Below are 21,645 nucleotides of genomic sequence, written 5' to 3' on the forward strand. Positions count from 1 at the left end.
AGGCAACCATCTCCATCAATTGTTAAAATACCCAACTTCAGAGAAAAGACTAATATGTTTATGGCTGTTTCATGATCCATCCATCCATTTGCTTTTGAAAGTGCTTTGGTATTGGGAGACAGGAAGAAAGGTTCAGAAATGAGTTCTTCCAGTGTAATGTTCAAGTCACTTGACTAAAGTCAAGTTTTTCTTCAACAGAACAATGATCCAAACACAGCTCCAACCAACACGACAAGTATTTAAAGAAGGTGTACTCAGACAGACCACAATGACTCGATCTTAAGCCCAGTCCTGGCATGGCTGTGGTGCTCTGGTTAGCATTGTTGCCTGCTAATATTATGCCAAAATATTCTTGTAATAAGTGTTTTCACACCATCCGACAGAATTCACATTGTTCTGTTTTCAAAAATAAAATGTGCACATCAACATTCCTCAGTAATCTACAGAGCTAATACAGGATTAACCAAGCATGCCGAGAGGACTTAAATCTTACTCAGATTATTCTGGGCATACACACTGTTGGTAATATCATGTCACCAGTTTCCAGAACTGAGTCAGTTTCTTGATTCATTTCCAGTGATGTATGTAGTATATAAAGTGATTTCTGCTGCTCTGAACCACACAGATCAAATTAAACAGACAGACAGTCAGCAAAATATTAACTAGTAAAAATGTTATTTTGTTTCCTGGTGTGGAATTATTTTTGTCAGCAACAGTTATTTTTGTTACTTCACTTGACTGTGATACAGAAAGACTAAACCAGGGGCTGAATATCAGCACCTCAGACCTCATCAACCTGGAGGACTCATCTGATGTTTAGTTACTGTCACAAAATGCATCCAGAGGATATGCTTTAATACAAAGTATAAATCACCTCAGGTTAGTTTTCATCAAAATACTAGTATTACTTAAGACTAGAACTATGTTAAACATTTGGAGTGAGGTCTAAGTCAAGAGTTGCAGGACGTGGCCAAAGCTTTGGTACTGCACTCAAAGTTTAGAGCAGCCCACCCATGCCAATATGTGCTAATTCTGATATCATCTCGCACAGAACTCCAAACAGACTGACAATCCTAGCCGCAACTATCACAGTGATGCTGGACCCAAATGAAGAATTGCTTTTTTCCAGTTCAATTTAGTGCAATCGGCCCAATTTTTGCAATCTGAAAGAGAAACTCCTACCAATACATATACAGACCAGCCACAACTGGGTACATAGCTAACACAGTGTGACTTCTGACTGTGATTATTTGACGTATTTCCCTGATACAGGACCGTGACTTCAGGCATAATAGGTTCCATGAGAAGAAGGGATCCACTTGGCTGGTATATGGGCAGCATCTCAGTGACATGGATTCAACCCTCGACTTATTACAAATACAAGATAGCATCTATCCAGCACAGCACTAAAGACTGCTGTGTTTGTTGGCTCAGTCTATGTGAGATTTGGTAAATGAGGGCGGACACCTAATCACCAAAAGTCAAAAGATGCTGGGTATGTTTAAGACAGAGATGGTGTTGCTGTATGTGTCAAGCGTCATGTAGGAGACAGAGGGAAATTCTTGCTGTAAGTCAGGCCTGGATGACTCAATCAGTAAGGGCAGAATACACTGACAGAGGTGTGGGCTGACTCAGTAAAGATCTCTGGCAAATCTTAATAGTGATCATTATATGTTTATATGTATATTTCAATCCATAAGGGTAAATTGAGTTTTAATACAGTTGTAATGAATAACATGTGACATACAGCACCATCCACACATTACTACGCCGCATTGTTGCACTGGGTGAGGAAGGACTAAGGCATGCAGACAGCTCTCACTTCCACACTTAAGGCCAGCTTGAAATGACCAGTTAAGCTGACATACAGGTGTTTGGACTGTGGGTGGAAGCCAGACCACCAGGTTGGAGGTTTGAACTTAAACTTTCTTGCTGTGAGGCATCAGTGACAAATATAGTGCCTTACACTTGTAATATTAATCATGATGATAATAGAGCATCTCTGCATCATCCTGCACTATAATACTATCTTTATACTTGCAGTTGGGAGTGGGGGTGGAACAGCAATATCCATCTCCTGTGTTCACTCAGCCACTTTCCACTGTTCTCTAAGTCCATCAGGTGAGGGATGTTCAGAAATCACTGCTAATATTAATCACTGGACAGTGGGTGAAACATTTGTTTCCTGCTGCATGTTTTATACAGGAGGTTATCGCACCTCAACCACATTAAGTATTTCCAGCAGTCCCTCTGCCTCCAACTCATCCCTCGCTGTCACACCATCCGTCTGCATGTCCTCCTTCACTACATCCATGAACCTCCTCTGAGGCCCTCCTCTTTTCCTCCTCCCTGGCAGCACCCTCTTCATCATCATTTGACCAGTGTGCCCACTCTCCCTCCTCTGCACATGTCCAAACCACCTCAGCCTTGTCTTCAAATTACTCCAACGGAGCCGTCCGTCTGACGCACTCGTTTCTAATCCTCTCCTTTCTGCCCACTCCCAGTGAAAATCTTAGCATCAAAATAAAACAAACTTTATAATCTCTAAAGACATTTATGAGCTTTAAGTGTTCGCTAACCTTTCTGACAATCCACCATATGCACCAAATTCTGGTAAACGATGACGCATTAATATGTTTTTAAATCCTATTTCACACTTTTTTACATGGTAGATTATGTTTAAACTGAAATATAACTGTTATAAAAATAAACAGTCTTACTAATGATATTTATGAAGTAATAAAAGGCGTAATCCATCAATTGTTTAATACTTAACCAGCCATTTATGCATTTTTCATTTAGTATCAAAATAGTATCAAAACCTAAATAATCTGCGTAACTGATTCAAAAACGATGATGTTTTATTTCATTAGGAAGAGACTGTATTCTTGGACTTTAATAAATGCTGTGGTCTCAGAGCGACTCCAAACATTTCATTATTCCTTATCCATTTAATCACTGATTGGTTGCACTAAATATACCACTTGTGATTTTGTGGCTCCTTATATACTTAACTGTGTGATATATCTGAAAGCACAGAAAGGCTGCTTTCCAGTATACAGTCCAAGAGGGCTATATGCTTAAACACATCTTCATCTTGTTGTGGTTGCTGGTTAGCTCATGCTAATGCAGTTTGTCTCCAGCCCTTATTTTTCACTAAAAGTGAATATGTTAAAGCACACACGCACACACTAACAGGACAGGGCAGGCTTGTGGAGTCAGTGGAAAAGGTCTGAGAGACTTACATCTAAATCACACGACACTGGAATCTTATTTCATATTGATTACACACTAATTACTGGCAGGTAATTACTCGTTACAAACACAGCAATCTGCTCTACAGTATTTAACTATGTGCAACATTCCTTACTGTGTACTTGCCACACACACACACACACACACACACACTAAGTGTTGAGCCAACATTCAGAAACAATAGCAAGGAAGGAGCAGTCTTTTTCTTTCTATCAAACAAATTCCCCCCTCCCTATCAAACCATAATTCTGTCTCTCCAGTCATCAAGTCCCCATTGTTTGAGCTAAATCTTTGTCATGTTCTGTATCAGCACATGGCATCCTGTTCTGCCTTGATTTCTGCTCACTTAACTCAACCAAGGGATCGCCTTTGACTGTCAGTTGGCCATAAGACCTACATTTCTCCCTACTTTCCTCTGAGTAAGAAAAACAACAGACCACATCTCTCTGACCTTTTTTTCTTCTTTTTTCTCTTTCTTTTCAGTCACAAAGCCCCCCAAAATCTCCTTCTAGGTCCACTGGGGCTTCTGTTTCAACATAAGCCTGTGCTTCTGGCTGTAAGTGGAAAGGATAGTGGAAAAACCAAACAGCTAAATGTGGTGAATATGGCGGCTCTGTGTGCTCTGATTCTGTCCAAAAACGCACTCAAAGAAAAAAGATTAAAAGAACCAGTAGCTTTGTATCTTTAACAACTATAAGCATTAGTGACTTATGTTTTGCTATACTTTGAAATACATATTCAGCAATCCAACTTAGAAGTGTGAAATTTCACTTACTTTGGATATTTTTTTTCTTAAAGCACATAACTTACAAGGTTTATTTATGCAATGGCATGCCTGAAATGTTGCTGTGTACACACACACACACACACACACACACACACACACACACACACTGCTGAGAGCCAACAAAAGGTAGGTCCACTGAAGAAATGTTAAATCCAGTCTCGCTCTCTCTCCTTCACAGTGCTTTCACAGCTGGGGTATAGCATGCTCTGCTAAAACACACTAAACCACTGAAACTAAAGGAGTAAGACAAACGCTAGAAAAAAAGGATCACCTTAAAGAGGCAGCATGCTGTATGGGCTGTGATTCTGAATGAAAACAAACTCTCATACACACTCACCAGATAGTTCATTTTGTCCCAAGCAAGGCAGCTGTGCTAACTCCGAGGCAGGGCTTTAGCTCAGCCCTGTGAGACTCTGTGCAACAAGATCCAAAAGATCTCCAAACTCCTCCAAGTCCCCTCCTTCACCCTCCTTCCTTCCTATGTCCTTCTCCCAACCCTCCCTGTTATTTTCCTTCTCCGTATCTCTTCTTTTGTCTTGTCCAGTCTTGTTTTCAACAGTCAAGCAGATCTCCACATAATGCCCCTGTGTGATCTCACACAGCAAGAATGAGACCGCTGCCTGCCTCATTTACTTGTACCCTCCTCGTCCCCTCTTTCTGCCTTGATCTCTCTGTCTTTGCTGTGGAAAAGAGGGCGGAGTGTGTAACCCGACACGTCACTTCCTGCTGAATCATGATATTTCCTCTGTCCACTCAGTCTATTGGCCTGAGGAGCTCTTATCATGCAAATAAGCCCTCCCAGTGTCCTTACTCCCAGGCTGAGAAAGCGTGTCAGTGCTCTGGTATGCTCATGCACAGGCGCTAGGGAACATGCCATAGCTTTACTGTCTTTACTGTCAGATTGGCATTTCTTTGGCACCCAGCCTTAAAGAGCTAATGACTAACATGAATGTATTTCAGTGGATGTGACAATCAATTAACCCTTTATAATCCAAAAATCTGAAAGGATGTTCCAATTGTCTGCAGGCACTTCCCTGCCTCTAAAGAATGTTTTTCCATTATTGGAAAAAATATAAATTCGGAATAAAGGACACAGAGACAAACTACTTTCCTTTTTGATCCACGTCTGACCTGGCAAAGATCTGATGCCACATCCCCTTCTGTCACAACCCTCCCCATTTATTCAGGCTTGGGAAAGGCACTAGGAGTATACAGATTTGGGGACAGGATAGAAAATAGTAAAACAGAGGGACAGCTCAGGTTCAGCTTTTTGTAGACAAAGTTAGAAACAAGGCTGAGGTGGTATGGAGATGTGCAGAAGGGGGAGGGTGGCTATACCAGACAGTGGATGATGAAGCTGCCAGGCAGGAGGAAAAGAGAAGGTTAGTGGATGTAATGAAAATGAGACAGAAGATGAGGTTAAGGATAGAGTGAGATGGAGATGGGGAAAGAAAAAAAGAGCAAAATAATGGGAATATTTTAATTTATTTATTTTTACCATCGATCAAGAACTGTTTTTGAAAAAACAGGTGAAAAAGTACAGGACAGGCATATGGAAACTATCATAACTTTTACTAATAATGTTTGTTTAGCACTACAAAATGTCAATTCAAAACTAGATCAGGAGTTCCACATGGCTGTGGATTTAATATTTTTAGTTGGAGTGGCTTCCAGGAGATCTGGACCAGGAGTCAGTCTACCATTCCTTCCTTGAACGGCCTATTGGACACCCTGGACTGAAAGTAATAAACCTGTAATAATAAAGTAATAAAGTTTGTAAGACTGTCGGTTTCCATAGACAATAAATCATCTGGGGACACACCCATAGAGAAGCTTTCTGTGAAGGCATACATTCTCCATGTATCCTTGAGCAATTCCTACACCGGAAAAAAATCGATCCTCTTCTAAGATGCAAGGTAAGAAGTCAGCACAAGTACAACTATCTCTATAATGAAAGCACTCTTTCAGAGATTTTCAAATACGTCAATGAAAAGATTCGTCAAGGCTTAGGGCAAAGGTCACACCAATTTTCAACCATGTTCACATGTTCACATTAAAAAACATCTGGTAATTCTTTGTTTTTACATTCATCAGGTGCCAATCAGCCCAAAAAGCAAAGAGAATTAAAAAAAACACATGCCATGATAGAGTTCAGGTCTTAGGAGGTTAAACCCAAAACCTACATTCAGCCAAACAGATCGGGAGTTCTTTCTAATTTACCGCAAGCGTAAATTAAATTAAGAGAAAGAACTCATTATTCAACCATTTTCTTCACTGCTTATACATTTGAGGGTAGCATATCCCAGCTGCCATGGGACAAGAAACAGGAAACACCCTGGATGGGTCTGCAGTCTATAACATGGAAAATACAAAGAGATGGACAACCATTTATGCTCACACTGACACCTACGTTCAACATCACAACATGCAAACTCCACACAGAGAGGCCCGCGTTAGCCAGCAGGTTTGAAACAGGAACATTCTTTCTTTGACTGCATAGCCACACTGCAGATCACTGTTCTGATTCAAAATCACACACAAAATCTACCCTCGGCTGCTGGGCGAGCAGCAGAGAGTGGGATAACGTGTAGGTGGGAAAGTTGTAGTTGCATATGAAACATAGCAGGTATACTGCCCCTGGAGCAGCTAACATCATCTATGAGCCAGCAGAAGTGTCAACTTTGTCCTGCTCAAGACAATGTGAACACACACACACACACACACACACACACACACACACACACACACACACACACACACACACACACACACACACACACACACACACACACACACACACACGGCTTTGTTTCCATCTATGTGATGTATAAACAAAATTATGTCCATATCACAAGCATTCATTTCAAAAATCCCCACTGACCCCTCCACTTTGCTCTGCCCACACAAACAGAGTAATGTAATCAGCGTCAGCGCACTCACAGCAGAAGTTTAAGTGAAATAGTTTTTTTAAAAAAAGCTCTTTGTCTAAAAGACTTTTGTCATTACGTCTTTCATGCTTTTATCCTGGAGGTCAACAGTCTTTTTTGTCAACTGTAGTCTCTTTCAGTATCAGACTGTGTGGTGTCAATACACTCTATTCACTACTCGGTTACAGCCATCTACAGCCATCTGGGCCATTATCATAAAACTGTGTCCTAGATCGCAAACTGTCTGTGCAACAGTAAAAAAACCCTCCAAACACTGGAAATGTACTACATAGAGCAGAGAGTAGTACTATGTAGTAGTATGCTCTGTTTACCCAATGTTTCAAGCAGTTATTGGTCTAATACGGCAGATACATCACTAGATATTTGTGATTTAAGGACCTGGTCCTTCACATTTAAAGGTAGTAATCAGAGCTGAGCATCACATACTTCGTGATACTGGCTTATAGAGTGGCTGTAGCACGAGAAGTAGGCATACCAAAACTCTTAACTGAAAAAAAGAACAAAACCGTTTCAGTACATTCATGTCTAGTAGCGAGTTCAATGAACTGCTGTCTAAAACCTTCAAAAATATATTTCCTATTCTATAAGCCTCATAGCACAGACTTTTTCCTGATAGAGGGAACTCGTTGTTCTACTGTCTGACAATCAGGTCTTTGACAGCGAGGCACAATAACAACCATTGTAGGCAGCGTTACACACTGCCTATAGGATGAGAGGCAGATAGCAATACATCGGCCATTACAGTTCAGTTTGTATACTTATACACAGAAGTCAGTCTTTTTAATGATTATATATGCATCTTCTCACCAATCACCTGTTGGACAAAAAACTTGCACTTGCATGTGCAAAAAAACCCCCCAAAAGAACAAAAATTTAAATGCACACACAAAACCCTACACACAGTTAGGACAGTACATTGAGCTACAAACAAGCCAAGAACTCCAGCACGTACACACACGGTCCATATTTATGGGAAACTCCATGCAGGTCTGGCTCAAATATTGTCCTCTGACATAATGAGTATGAAAAAATTTGCTTCGTTTCTACTACTAACAGTCCACTGACTGTCTCCAGTATCACTGATTACATGCAAAGTATGTTTTTTTACCTGCCCAGCAATACTTTACTTTCAGCAACTTTTAACATGTCTCCAATTACAGTAGTTGTCTCATAATAAGAAGGTCCTGGATTCCAGTCCACCAGCCAGCTACAGCCTGTCTGTGCAGGGTGCGTGTTCCTTCCTGTATATTTGCTGAATGGTTGTCAGTCTGTGTCACCCCTATGACAGACTGGTGACCTGTGCAGGGTGTTTTCCACCTCCTCTCATGTGACAGCTGCGATGGGCCTCAGACCCACCGTGTTCCTGAACTGTAGAGGTGGAAGAAAAAAAAATGTCCTCTTCATTGTAACATCGTTTAAAAAACTACACTGTCTGCTTTGTAAAAAGTGCACCCAAACAGACTTGATGACACCCGTTTAGTTTTACCAGTTATATTTTTCAAGGATATCACGTCTTTAAAGTAGCCAGCTGTACTGACTGTGGTTCCTCCTGATCTTACCTTCAGCAATTACTAAAAATGAATGGGAAAGAAATTCTAAATAATGTGATGGTTCTGTGGCATGCCTCCGTCTCCCTGCTGGACATGCTTGAAGATAATAAGAAAAGATATCACTTTGATTTCCAGCATTGCACAGTCCTTATAATCACTGTGTGCAACGACAGCTGACTGGAGGGGGTGCTAGTGGGACTTACAGTGTGAATGTATCTGCTACCCTGTTGTTACTGACTACTTGCTAGTCATTATCATAGAAGCCTGTGCATTAATATTGAAGATTGAATATTTGCATGTCAAAAATGCTTCTGAAAACATTTCAAAGCACTGAAATTATCCCATGCTGTTTAATATTTTGGTGGTGAATAATAGATGTCTCAAAACGGCATTTAAATACCTAAACCACAGTTTATCGAATCACTCAGTCAGCGGAAGCCTTCTTTGTCATTCATACAATAAACAAAACTTTTTTCCGAGTTCTTCCACGTCTAACCTGTTTCTGCTGACAAACACAACGATGATTCATTCTTGTACTGTAACATAAAACTTGCATCAGCCAAGGCAGGAAGAGACAACTCCAGGCACCCTCCTTCCACAAGTTCTACATACTAATTTTTTCTTCTTTTCCTAAACGTTTGTTTCCTCTGGAAAGGTTTTTGAGGTCTTTTGAAACATCTCTTTTAGTCATCTTGGCTCGAGTTGTGCTAAAAGGTGTGCGTGTATGAATTTGTTCAGAAGAGGAAAACCTGCCAGGTTTACACTGCAAGAAATTAAAAGGAGCTTAATACTGAACATGAATGTAAAGAGTAATCTGTTTATCTCAGATACCTTGTTTTAATAAGATAAGATAAGATAAGATAAGATAACCTTTATTAGTCCCACACGTGGGAAATTTGTTTTGTCACAGCAGGAAGTGGACAGTGCAAAAGTTATGAAGCAAAAATTAGAATACGATAAGAATAAATACAGTACACAACTGTACAGAATAGAATAAAATAATATACTATATACAGTAGAATAAAATAGAATAAAAATATACAATAAGATAAAAATAGAATACGAATGCTATATACAACTGAGTAAAAATACAACGATGCCAGAAAGGATTATTGCACTTAGTGTTATTGCACATGTGTGGATGTGTGTGTTTGTTCAGTTAAAGTCTTTGTTGTGGAGTCTGACAGCAGTGGGGAGGAAAGACCTGCGAAATCTCTCCGTCCCACACCGTGGGTGCCGCAGTCTCCCACTGAAGGAGCTGCTCAGTGCTGTCACAGTCTGCTGCATGGGGTGGGAGATGTTGTCCAACAGGGATGACAGCTTAGCCACCATTCTCCTGTCACTCACCACCTCCACTGGGTCCAGAGGGCATCCTAGAACAGAGCTGGCCCTTCGGATCACCCTGTTCAGTCTCTTCCTGTCCCCAGCAGACCACACCATAAAAGATAGCAGAAGCCACCACAGAGTCATAGAAGGTCTTCAGGAGTGGGCCCTCCACTCCAAATGACCTGAGTCTCCGCAGCAAGTACAGCCTGCTCTGCCCTTTCCTGTAGAGGGCGTCTGAGTTATGAGTCCAGTCCAGTCTGTTGTTCAGATGAACACCAAGGTACCTGTAGCTGTCCACAGCCTCAATGTCCATACCCTGGATGTTCAGTGGTTGCAGTGGAGAATGCTTGTGCCTGCGGAAGTCTACCACCAGTTCCTTGGTTTTACTGGCATTGATCTGGAGGTAGTTCAGTTGGCACCAGTCCACAAAGTCTTGGGTCAGACCTCTGTACTCCTTGTCGTCCCCATCAGTGATGAGGCCGACTATTGCAGAGTCATCAGAGAACTTCTGCAGGAAGCACTGGGTGGAATTGTGGGAGAAGTCTGCAGTGTAGATGGTGAAGAGGAACGGAGCCAGAACCGTTCCCTGTGGGGCCCCCGTACTGCAGACGACCCTGTCCGACACACAGCCCTGAGTCCTCACATAACCCGCTGGGACCAGGAATTCTTACTAAAACGAATCTCCCAGGCCTTACCTAACCCTAACCCAGGACTGGAAGTATAACTCTAGCAAATAAACAGATCCATTTACATAGTTACATTACAGAGGAAAAGAAAGACGACAGACAAGTCCCAAAAAGCTCTCCCAGGGCTGTGCAGTCTTTTTATAGGCCATCAGAAGTAAAGTAGGCTAATTAGCATTCTGCCCCAGTATGCAGTAGCAGAGTACTCGTCTGTTTTCTGCACTTTCTACTGCATACTGCTAGGATGGCATAAATCTGTAAGACGTCACAGAAGCAAACACCACATGAAAACGACCATCTCACCTGACTCTGTGTGCCTCTTGGCTTTAGAGCTGATGCTAACATTTGACTGATGACTTTTAAAGCATCAGGCTGCCTCGCTGACCTCTTGCCCTTACAGCAGCCTAATTAGCAGCGTAGCCTGGCTGCTCTTTATTCTGTATCGTTCAGAAAATAAGAGTTACCTGGATTATGGATGGATTTTTACCATTTACCATTCCAGCTGCTACATAGCATACCAGCTTTCTGTACTCTCGGTGCGCTATGACAGTGACACTGAATTGGATAGGTGGTTAAAAAAACTGGACATTGCTGTGAATCTGACTAACATCACTGATACCAAAAGTGTATCTGCCCTTTCTACATCAGCTCCCATTTTTGTTGGGGGCAAATCAGACATGAAGTACAGACATGATCAGTACAGAAAAATGACCCAGTTTAAAAAAAAAGGTAAAAAAAAAAAATATATATATATATATATATATATTTTTAGCCATCAATTTTAACTGGTGGGTAAAAATGGGAAAATAACCCTAACTGCAAATAACCAAGTTGCAGTTAGGGTGAGTGAAACTTGGCTGGACTCTCACACACACACACACACACACACACACACACACACACACACACACACACACACACACACACACACACACACACACAAAACCAGATTTATGAGTTCAATCAGTCTAGCTCCTATTCTGTGAATTGGTTGTGAACCACAAGGCAAGCAATTTAGTCTTCACAAATGCCATCCCACACCATGGACCAGTGCGTAGAGGTAGAAGGGAAGAACAGATTAAGATCCTTTGGCAGAAAGGTGGGGTGGCATGGTGCTAAAGTGGTTTGCACTGTGGTCTCACAGCCAGAAGGTTCAGATTTTGAACCCACGGGCCAGCTTAGGTCATTCTGTGTGGGTTCTCCCAAGGAACTCTAGCTTCCTCCCACAGTGCAAAGACATGGGTTAACTGGTAATTCTAAATTGTCCAAAGGTGTGAATCTGAGCATAAACAGTTGTCTCTCTTGTGGTAGACTGGCGGCATTTCCGGGGTGTACCCTGCCTGTCCCCTTCACAGCTCTGTGACTGACAACATCAATGAAATGAAGACATCGTCCACACTAACTCTGAGTGTGGATGTAAGACAGACAGTTTCCCAAGTGCATAAAATAAAGCATCAGTGAGCAGCACATAAATACCAGTCATTTTACATTTTCACTTTCATTAGCGTTTAGTTGTACAACACCTACTATATTAATAAAGTTTAACCTATTTGAAGCCAGAAAGGAAAGTTGGCAACGCTTCTGTCTGTGCAAGTTAACAGAGTATCATTACTCTATCGTTAAGACACGGGAAAATGTGATGGATTATAATTGTTATTCCAGCAGAGGTCTACAAAACCAGTCTAAAAATTTGAATGATCCTTATTATAGCAAAGGTAAAACATAGGAGAATTCCTGCTTAGTAACCTTAAAATTATCACTGCTGACCTGACTACAGCTGCCCTGCAGAGCTGCAGTTTCACACTTAATTCTGGTTCGGTGGACTTGCACCTATTCCAAGTGTCTTTTCCAGCATTAACTGTGTTTAAGATTTTTTATTTCAACACAACATTTTTCATTCTTTCAAGTGCAGCCACGGTGGTGTTTCAAAAACAGCATCGAACATAACACCGAGAGTACATGCAAATCTAATATAAGGTCCATAAGAACAAATAGAGGTGTTCTGTTTTAGGATCTTATGTTTTCAGGCTTGTAGAACAAAACAGTGGCAAAAAATATTGAGAAAAAAAGATGTGATTTCCCACATGGTTGTCTCTAATTTGGAAGATAAGCTATTCTGGAGCAGTGGTGCGCCACAGTAAGAAGTGACGATCCCTTTATAATACTAAAAACTCGGGTATAAGCCTTAAACTATCTGGATAATTCCAAATCCAGCTTCATAAAGCAGAACAATTGGTCACATTGACCAAATATAACAAGTTCTTTCTTCAGTCCAAGCGAAGGTTTAAATTTGCAGAATTCACTGAAAGTGCTCAAGAGATCCCGTGTTTATAAGAATGGGACGAATGGACAGACAGCCTGAAGAGTTTGTGCTAGACAAAATAAACTTGCACACTCCTATTCTTGCTTTTCACAGATCACAGTTATTTTTTTAAGACAACTTAAGATTTCAAAGATAGATGAACATCTAAATTACCATCTTATGAAAAGGCTTTCCACATAGAATAAATCAGAAATAAAACTGCAGTATCTCCCGTCACGTAAAGCCCTGTCCCCAACTGTCACACATCACATTTCATCATGACACTTGCACTTTTCATAGCAAACATCTCAACAGAGGATGTTAAGATCTGGCGAAAGGTGGGATTTAAGATGGTGTGTGTGCGTGTGTGTTTGTAGTTAGATAGGGAAAAGGACCTTTTCTCTCTCTAAGTAGCCAATCAGTCACTCTCCACACCTACAGTTTGCGCACTACATAAGCAGAGAAAGTCCTCCTCAATGATAGAAATTCAAGAATTCAAGGAATCGTGGTGCAGTGGTTAGCACTGTCTAACAGATGCATGGATGGATTTCTAACCAGAGGAAAGACCAGCTGATTACTTCACAACTGTTCTGAATTGGGACATACTGCATTTGGTCTGTAAACAGAACTCTCACATTTGGAGAACAGCAATACTGAGTGACTACCTGCTCCTAAGGCTCAACAGCAACCTTAGAGGGATTCAAGAATCCAGGACATGCAATCGGTGTGTTACCCATCAAGTTCAGGTCTTGTGGATACTTGGGGTGTATACCTAAGAAGCCTGACCTGTTTGCCAGCTTTGCCCTACAGAGTGGACTCAGTAAGTGCAGAGCAAAACTGAGGAGGTCTGCTACTGTCTGGAACCTCACATAAAAAAATGGCAGAAATCAGAGAAGACTGGTTAAAATGCTGTATCACACAGTGTATTCTGATGATGTAGGCGCTGTCCCTTGACTCTTGTCATCACAGTAGCACCATCTGTTCTGAAAACCCATCACAACTCAGACTGTAAAGACACTGATGGCGCAGACATTGTGTGTCACTTCTGCCTTCGCCATTGACGACAAAAACTGACTCAACCCTTGTCTTTCTGACACAATCTAACATAAACCAATGTCCCTCTTTTAATGACCTGTAGGTGGAGTTATTTGATATGATGAAGAGAAAATTGGTGGTTTTCATATCTTCTCCACTTCTACAATGTGTGCATAGACTCTTTGGCCCGTTTTTCATTTATATCAGGCCAACAGGAAGTCAACTTCATTCAACTTCAATCAACTTCATTCAAACTGCAAAAATCTAATTATCTAATAAATTATTCATGTTATCCAACATAGTCTGAATTTTAACAGACAAGTTAGAAAATGTTCTCAATAAAAGAAATGCACACATTAATACTGGATGTTGAATTTTAACTTTTGAACCAAATTATGAGTGGAAAATGATGGCACTGTTGGGGTATTGCATTTCCCACAATAGTGAAACACATGCTTAGCAACAGATTACACATGGTGACAGTACCATTGAGTTTAGAAGTCCTCTCAAAGTGTGCTCGACTTCTACATACCTGAACAGTAAAGTCATTTTCATGTGAAAAGGAAAGGCTCCAGTTTCACACAGCACAAAGACACTTTCTGCATTCATGGTTACAAACGTTCTGCAACTTCATCGTTTTATTTATGATAACCAATCTATATCTTGGGGTCTTGGTCACAAGCAGAGTCGTGACTTCATGTCCAACATCCACAGTGATCTGGACACTGCACTGGTCCACTGTATTAAAGACAGAGCTGAGTGATACCTACTTTTCCACCCTCACCTATAATACAAGTGGAAGAAATGAATCTGCGTCAAAGGTTTTCTGAGATTACCCTTAAAGAGGATGAGGAGCTCAGTCAATTGGAAGGGGCTAAGAGTAGGATCCCTGCTCTTCCACATTAAAAAAAGAGGCCAAACGGGTGTTTTACTCGTTTGGCCAGGACACTCTGGATGCCTCCCGGTTCAGGTGTTTTGAGAATGTCCATAGGCAGACTTGGGACACAATAGAGATATTTTGTCTCCTGGATTGCTTTGGAATGCCTCACTGTCCTCCTAAAAGAGCAGGTGGAGGTGGCCGACGGAGAGAGTCCTGCTTAGAGTGCTGCCCCTGGGAACTAGACCCGGATAAGCAGAACAAGACAGACGGCTGGATGGACAGACTTTTTGTCAGAGGGTTTTCTTTGGATTACTCATTGTAAATACTATCACATAGTTGCTTTTTTACATTAGCCTAATGGTAGCTCACAGGAGACTGGTAAAAGCTACTACACAGAGACCACATGCTAGGGGGCTAGACAGAGCATCAGAGTTATAGGCTGGGTCTTCACAGAATACTGCCGGCAAAAAATGCTTTGTGTGTGCATTTGTCTGGCACAGCTAGAGGACAGAACAGGGTAATGGACTCAACGTTGTTTTCATCTTTACTATTTTGGGAACAACATTTACCCAAGAGTGTGGCAAGTAGCATTCTGAGATTTACTCATCAACAGAAAGTCTACCCGTGCTTGGTGCTGCTCAGGTTTTATGTCACACATTGCTGAATTTGTTCTTTTGAAGCAGAATGATTCATTAAATTCGTTTCAGGTTTTATGAAGGCAGCTAACTCAAAGAAAGCCTAGCTATGTTGAGTAATCTTACTAATGTCTCTGGAGAGAGATAAACACACACTGGGGAGTTTATTTCCCACTTTCAGATATAAAGAGACAGAATTTAGACTATACCAGCAGGTGAGCCTTGTTCACGTAAGACAGATCATTTGGTTTACTAGAATTAGTAAAAAAAAAAAAAAAAAAAACACAACAACAAAAAAATAGCTATTGCAGCTGAACAGCTAAAACAGTGTGCTATTAAATCACAACATTTGACTGGCATTTGACATGACTCTCCTCCAGTCTGCCCTTCTAGTCTCAATGAGCACTGAAAGCAATAATTAGGCTGTTTAAAGTGCTTTTCATTAAGCATTTATTTGAACAGGCACACTAAATGTGACAATGTGAACTGCTAATTAACACAATGTCCTGAATCTTTGAAGGTGTAAATGAGGATGCATTCACTTACTTAAAAATGCAACTGCACATAAACAAAATATTAATATCTATACAAACGATACTATATAATACACTATTTCTATATTACTATATTGTATTTTTTAAACTCTTGCCACCTCCATACATCAACATTTTGACTTTCATTTGTCAAAAAACAACATAGTGACAACAAAGTTATTAATTAAGACTGACACATAGACATATAGATATAGATTAACAGACTTATTGCATTGCATTTAAGATGAACCTGCTCTATGTTGCATTAATGCTACAGGTATTATCTACGATAGATCGGATTTTCAATGTTTCCAGTGGTCTGGGTTTTAAATAAATAAATAAATTATAGTGCTTGAATATGATTATTTTACATATTTGTAGTTGGAATCTTTTCTTCTCCTTGCTTCTGTGCAATAACTGCACATGTATAATCTAATCTAAGTGCTGATGGGGCGGGGCTATTCATTTTCTCAAGTTTATTAATAACTTACATAATAAATTGAATGAGAAGAAATGAATTAAAAACATATAAATCATTATAATAATTGTAATAACTGATTAAAACTACTTAGGAGACTTAAAATAATAACATTAAAAACATGCCTAATGACATACGCAATCATAAGTGTTCCAAAGAAACCTGCACTGTGCAGATGTGATGCGCTAATGTGTTCTAAATAACAAGATTTCTCCACATCTAAGACAGCGAGACTTCTGTATTACTCAGAGAAATGTGTGATATTGATTATTGAGCAATGCATTTCTTAAGGAAACACACTTATCATCATTATGCTGTCAGTTCACATCACTGCTGCTCACCTGTCACTCTCATCCTATCTTTAAGTCTTCAGTAAACACAATAAACATTGTGTTGTTAGTATTTGTTTGGTTCTGATGAGTGATTTTTGTTTGCTGTTAGGTTTTATGAGATCTGGATGTTTTGCTAAAAAATTGGAAATGTTTAAATCTTATATTGTCTCATACTGACAATCTACTGTAAAGATAAATAAAGAAAAAAGATTATGCAATCCCTAAATATTTATTCTATTCTATCAAAATATAACAATAAATAACAGGACGTGACTAATGTTGATCATCATTGCATGTTTAAAAGAAATTAAGACATTAACAACAGAAGGATGTGATTCACTACAGGCACGCGCTGAAAACCTGTCACAAAGGGAGGTAATCCTTGGATACTTTACTTATGAATATGTACATATGTATATAGATTTAACTATATCGTACTGTGGTATCATAACTACCTAAAGCTTTATTGACCTCAAATGACACCATTGTATTGTTGGAGTGCACAGTGTGGAGTGAGCAGTGGATCAGGAAGTTGGTTGTGTAATCTAATAGAAAGGTTGTTTTTCCAAAGTGTTCCTGGGAAAGATACTAAATGACCCCATTCTCTGCTCTGGTTTGTAGTGTAAAGTGCTTTTAAAGAACTGAAGCTAAAAAACAAGGACTCTATAAAAGCCAATCCATTTAACACAGAGACTTTGGTCCAACCCTGACTCAAAATGTCGGCTCAGACTTTCACAACAAGAGTGCTGATCTGTTCATCTCACCTCTGTGTTAGTCCGTGTTTACCACACCAGCCATTAGCTAGCATCAGAGCTACACTGCGTGGAGGCAACAAGGAGGCAACCAAAAACTTTAGACAGCTTAGTTGACACGACCTGCAGGCCCGGTCAGCTTTTCTCTGTCTCATTATGTTCTGAGCAACACTTGTTAGGAAACTTTCAGTAATATAACATGTCCACAGCTCCATTGATATTATTGGTCTTCTGTATGCCTGCATTCACCAGAAGAAAAAGTCATGACTCTTACAATGAGCTGAAATTAAACCAGTGGGCAGAAATTAGGTGAATGAAGTAAATTTGTTAATTGTATTAATTTTCCATTGTTGTTTTGTCAATTCAGATTTTTAATATACACCAAATTTTTGTTTTGAATGTATCATCTGTACCACCTTTAGGTGTGCAGTCCCGCTGCAAATAGGCCAGGAAAATGTCACCGTGGATGTCAGGCAACACTCCAGATTAACACAACAGCAGTGTAACAAAGATTTCCTTTATACAAGCGGAAAACAAGTATCGCATTACTTCTTTAAAAGGACCACTGAGCACCGGTGTTAATAACCTGCGTCATTAACAATGGAAGCAGCACAATTCAAACTAAAGTAAGAGCATGTGCATTGCTGAGTACTCTCTGGCAAACAGCCACCGTACAGCACTGGCGCGTGCGCGCGCGTACTCACGCGCCCACGGTAAAGCCTCCAGGAATTGTTTTTAAATGAGAGCTTAAGGAATGCGATAAAGACCAGCAGCACAGCTCCATCAGGGCCATCTGACATCCGCCGCTACAACATCCAAATAATGCAGCTGGCACCCAACAACACACACATATATATGCATTACAACCTGTGTGTGTGTGTGTGTGTGTGTGTGTGTGTGTGTATCCACCCCCAAAACACACACATATACATGCATTACAACCAGTGTGTGTGTGTGTGTGTGTGTGTGTGTCCAGCCCAGAAACACACACAAACTGTCGCCCACCACAGAGCCAGGCTCAGGCCTCACAGAGCTCCGGCACACTGGCTCGTCACTGTCCTTTACTAGCAGGCAGAGACTAGTTAAAGGTACACTCAACGTTAGCCTCATCAGCCATAGGCTCTCAGTCCATTTATGAATTAGAAATGCTTATTACATATTTGCTAATTATAGTGTGTAGCTGTTTCAATCGGTGCCAGGCTAACAGCAGCTATGTGACTGGGTGTGTGCTGTAGTGAGACAGCTGTCAGTGTTATGCGTGCTCCGTCCTGCTCCACAGAAAACGGCAAATATGAAACATGGGAGACGAGCAGCGACGTGTTTGCTGACATACTCACAGGAACAGACATTTTGCTGGTGCTCCTGCTTTAGACCGCTCGGTGCTTCGTCGCTTGCTGCTGATTTATTTAGCACTACCAATTGTTCTTGCTAGCTCTCCAAGTGTCAGTCCTCCGTTATCCCGTCCATAGTTAGCTCCAAAGAAAACGCAAAGGTCCGGCCGGACACGGCGGCTGTGGGCTTCTTCAGACCGGAGTGTTTTAGTGCGGGATGTAGCGGCAGCATGAAAGCCTGTGCTGCCGCCTGAGTGTCAGCAGAGCCGGCTTCCGCCTCGTCTCCTGCCGCTCCCTTCTCTGTCCCAGATTCCTTCAAGGATATCTTTAGAAAAGCTTCCGCTCGGCCACAGGGACCGGGACCGCGCACATTCGTCAGAACAGCGTGCTGTCGGGTCCGTGCCGTTATCCACCGGGAGGAGAGCCGTGCCTGTCCCGGTCTACCGCCGTCCTCCAGCACGGATCATCCAGCGCTGCCTTAAAGGGACCGGCCTACATTTACGATACATGCGTGCTACCCTCTGGGGTATGCTGGGGTGTGTTTCCAGAAATACACGAAAAGACTACAGCGGTTCCGCGTCTTCGTGACCATTTACCACCGATAACCGATATAGACAACTGCTGTACCAGCCGTGCTGCTGGCCTTTGGCAGTATGAATGACATACAGCACCAACAGCACCGCACTGCTGGTACAGAGCCCGAAACATGCAGACAGCGGAGAACCCGCTGGCTAAGAAGAAGAAATGAAGTTGGAAAAATCATCCGTTATTGGGTAGCTTTCTCAGGAGATGGGTACTTTGTATCAAATTCAATTATAAGAAAACAGATGGAGTATTAATTAATGAAAACATTCATTTAACAAGATCACCATTATAGGTCCATGCATTTAAATCTCTCATGAAACACCAGACTCAAAAACAGCTGTGCTGATCTCTGCTTACTGAAACCCCAAGATGATCACCAAACCACAGCTATAGTACCTGCTTTGCTAGAATAAGAGAATACATTAGTGTACAAAAACTGGCATAGGACAATCAATAGACCTTTGAGTTTATTGTATTTATTTAAAGATGGATCAAATAAAACACACTTTGATGATCTTCACCTGATCAAATTTACACATTGCCTTTAGAATGTAGAAAATAAGAAATAAATGTGTGGATCATAGAAGTTTAAATCTTTTTTCTAAAAAAACAACAACAATAAAACCCCCATCATGCACTCATCCACTCCTGGGCTACAGTCTAGATTTGGAAACTATACCTCTGCATGCTTCATGTTACAAATATGGTGTTAATGCAGGAACTGAATTCATGTTCAGGAATTACACGATGGTTAGGACTGTTGTCTCACAGCAAGAACGTCTTGGGTTCGAATTCATCTGGCCGGGGCCTTGCTGTGCTGAGTTTGTATCTTCTCCCCATGTGTGCTCTCCAGGTACTCCAGCTTCCCCCCACAGTCCAAACACATGCGCTTAAGTTAACTGGTGATTCTAAAACTGAGTGTGAATAGCCGTCTGCCTCTCTGTGCTAGCCCTGTGACAGGCTGGCAACCTGGCCACGGTGTGTCCCCCACCTGCCCTATGGCAGCTGGGATAAGCCACTTAACTGGATATGCAGAAGAGAAAAGATAAAATATATTTTTATTGCACATAATGCTTGTGCCAAAAGTTGCTGACTTAGACTATTTTATGATTTTCTTCTAATGAACGGTGGCTATGGGAGAAATGCCACTAGTCTTTGGGCTTACAGATAAAATTCAGAATCAAAGCCAAATTGGGAGCATGTCTATGAATGAAATAAAATGCTTTGTCTGCTGTGTTGTTTCAGTTGATTTCTATGGATGTTTAGTTTTTTTTTAACTTTCAAATTCAAGCAATCTTTAACTTTTGACTTCAGAATGTCATGTGACCAGCTATAGCTGTTTTTGTTCTTATACCCGAAAAAAAATCCAAACTCCTCAAAATCCTGTGCACTTCTATAAAGCTTGTATTATTGGTATACCTACATGTTGCCACCCACCTCTGCTTTCGTTAAGTACCAACATCAAGTTCAATAAGTTTCCATAGTTTGGATTTTTTGATTTTAGTTAATAGGTCAGTGAACCTCCTTTCGATGTGAAGGAGCAGTGAAAGGAGGTGACTGACCAGCCAGTTGAGGTGGTTCGGGCATCTGACAAGGATGCCAGGTGTTGTGGGCATGTCCCACTGGGAGGAGGCCCCAGGGCAGACCCATGGACACGCTGGAGAGATATCTGTTGGCTGGCCTGGGACCGCCTTGGTGTTCCCCCGGACAAGCTGGAGGAGGTGGCCGGGGTGAGGGAGGTCTGGGCTTCTCCGTTTGGGCTACTCCCCCTGCAACCCGACCCCGGATAAGCGAAAGAAGGAAGGATGAATGGATGGACAGTCACCTCCCACTCTTCAACAGAAACTGCAAGCGGTTGCCTCAGTCCCCAAGGGCTTAAACTTGAAACATCTTACTTCTTGTCTGGAGTGTGTAAACATGCTGCGCCGTATGCTAATTTCCAGTGACTCACAGCAACTACAAATAACCAAAATCACAGCTCAGACGCTTTCATCTTGAGGCAAACCAACCACCTTCCACAAAATTTGCAATGCTCAACACTTGTCTATCAGTGTCTCAGGGAGCAAGTTCACAAAGCAATGTGCAGCGCTTGATGTGGGGTTCACAGTCACTGACCCCGAGGTCAACGTGTATTTTAAGTAAGTGATGTGGGAAGCTGCTGTGGAGAATGCCAGAAGTTCAAAGGTCAGCTACAAATGTTTTGGACCAAGCTTTAACATGAATGTGTTTCACC

The 21,645-nt window shown here is 41.3% G+C and overlaps 1 protein-coding gene across 2 annotated transcripts in view; it reads right to left on the minus strand.

Moving 5' to 3' along the window:
* Positions 1–19,463, minus strand: part of bcar1 (BCAR1 scaffold protein, Cas family member) — a 47,775-nt gene extending 28,312 nt beyond the window's left edge. Inside the window, exon 1 of one of the 2 annotated variants that reach the window (XM_004556249.5) lies at positions 18,834–19,463. In XM_004556249.5, the coding sequence (XP_004556306.1) occupies positions 18,834–18,845 (12 nt within the window). In that variant the 5' untranslated portion in view covers positions 18,846–19,463. Of the gene's footprint in view, positions 1–4,379; positions 4,726–18,833 lie in introns of those variants that run through there. The other variant, XM_004556250.6, reaches the window with a different exon arrangement.
* Between the last annotated feature and the right edge of the window lie 2,182 nt (positions 19,464–21,645).

The sequence above is a fragment of the Maylandia zebra genome, linkage group LG7 (genome assembly GCF_041146795.1).
Source record: "Maylandia zebra isolate NMK-2024a linkage group LG7, Mzebra_GT3a, whole genome shotgun sequence".
NCBI lineage: Eukaryota > Metazoa > Chordata > Actinopteri > Cichliformes > Cichlidae > Maylandia > Maylandia zebra.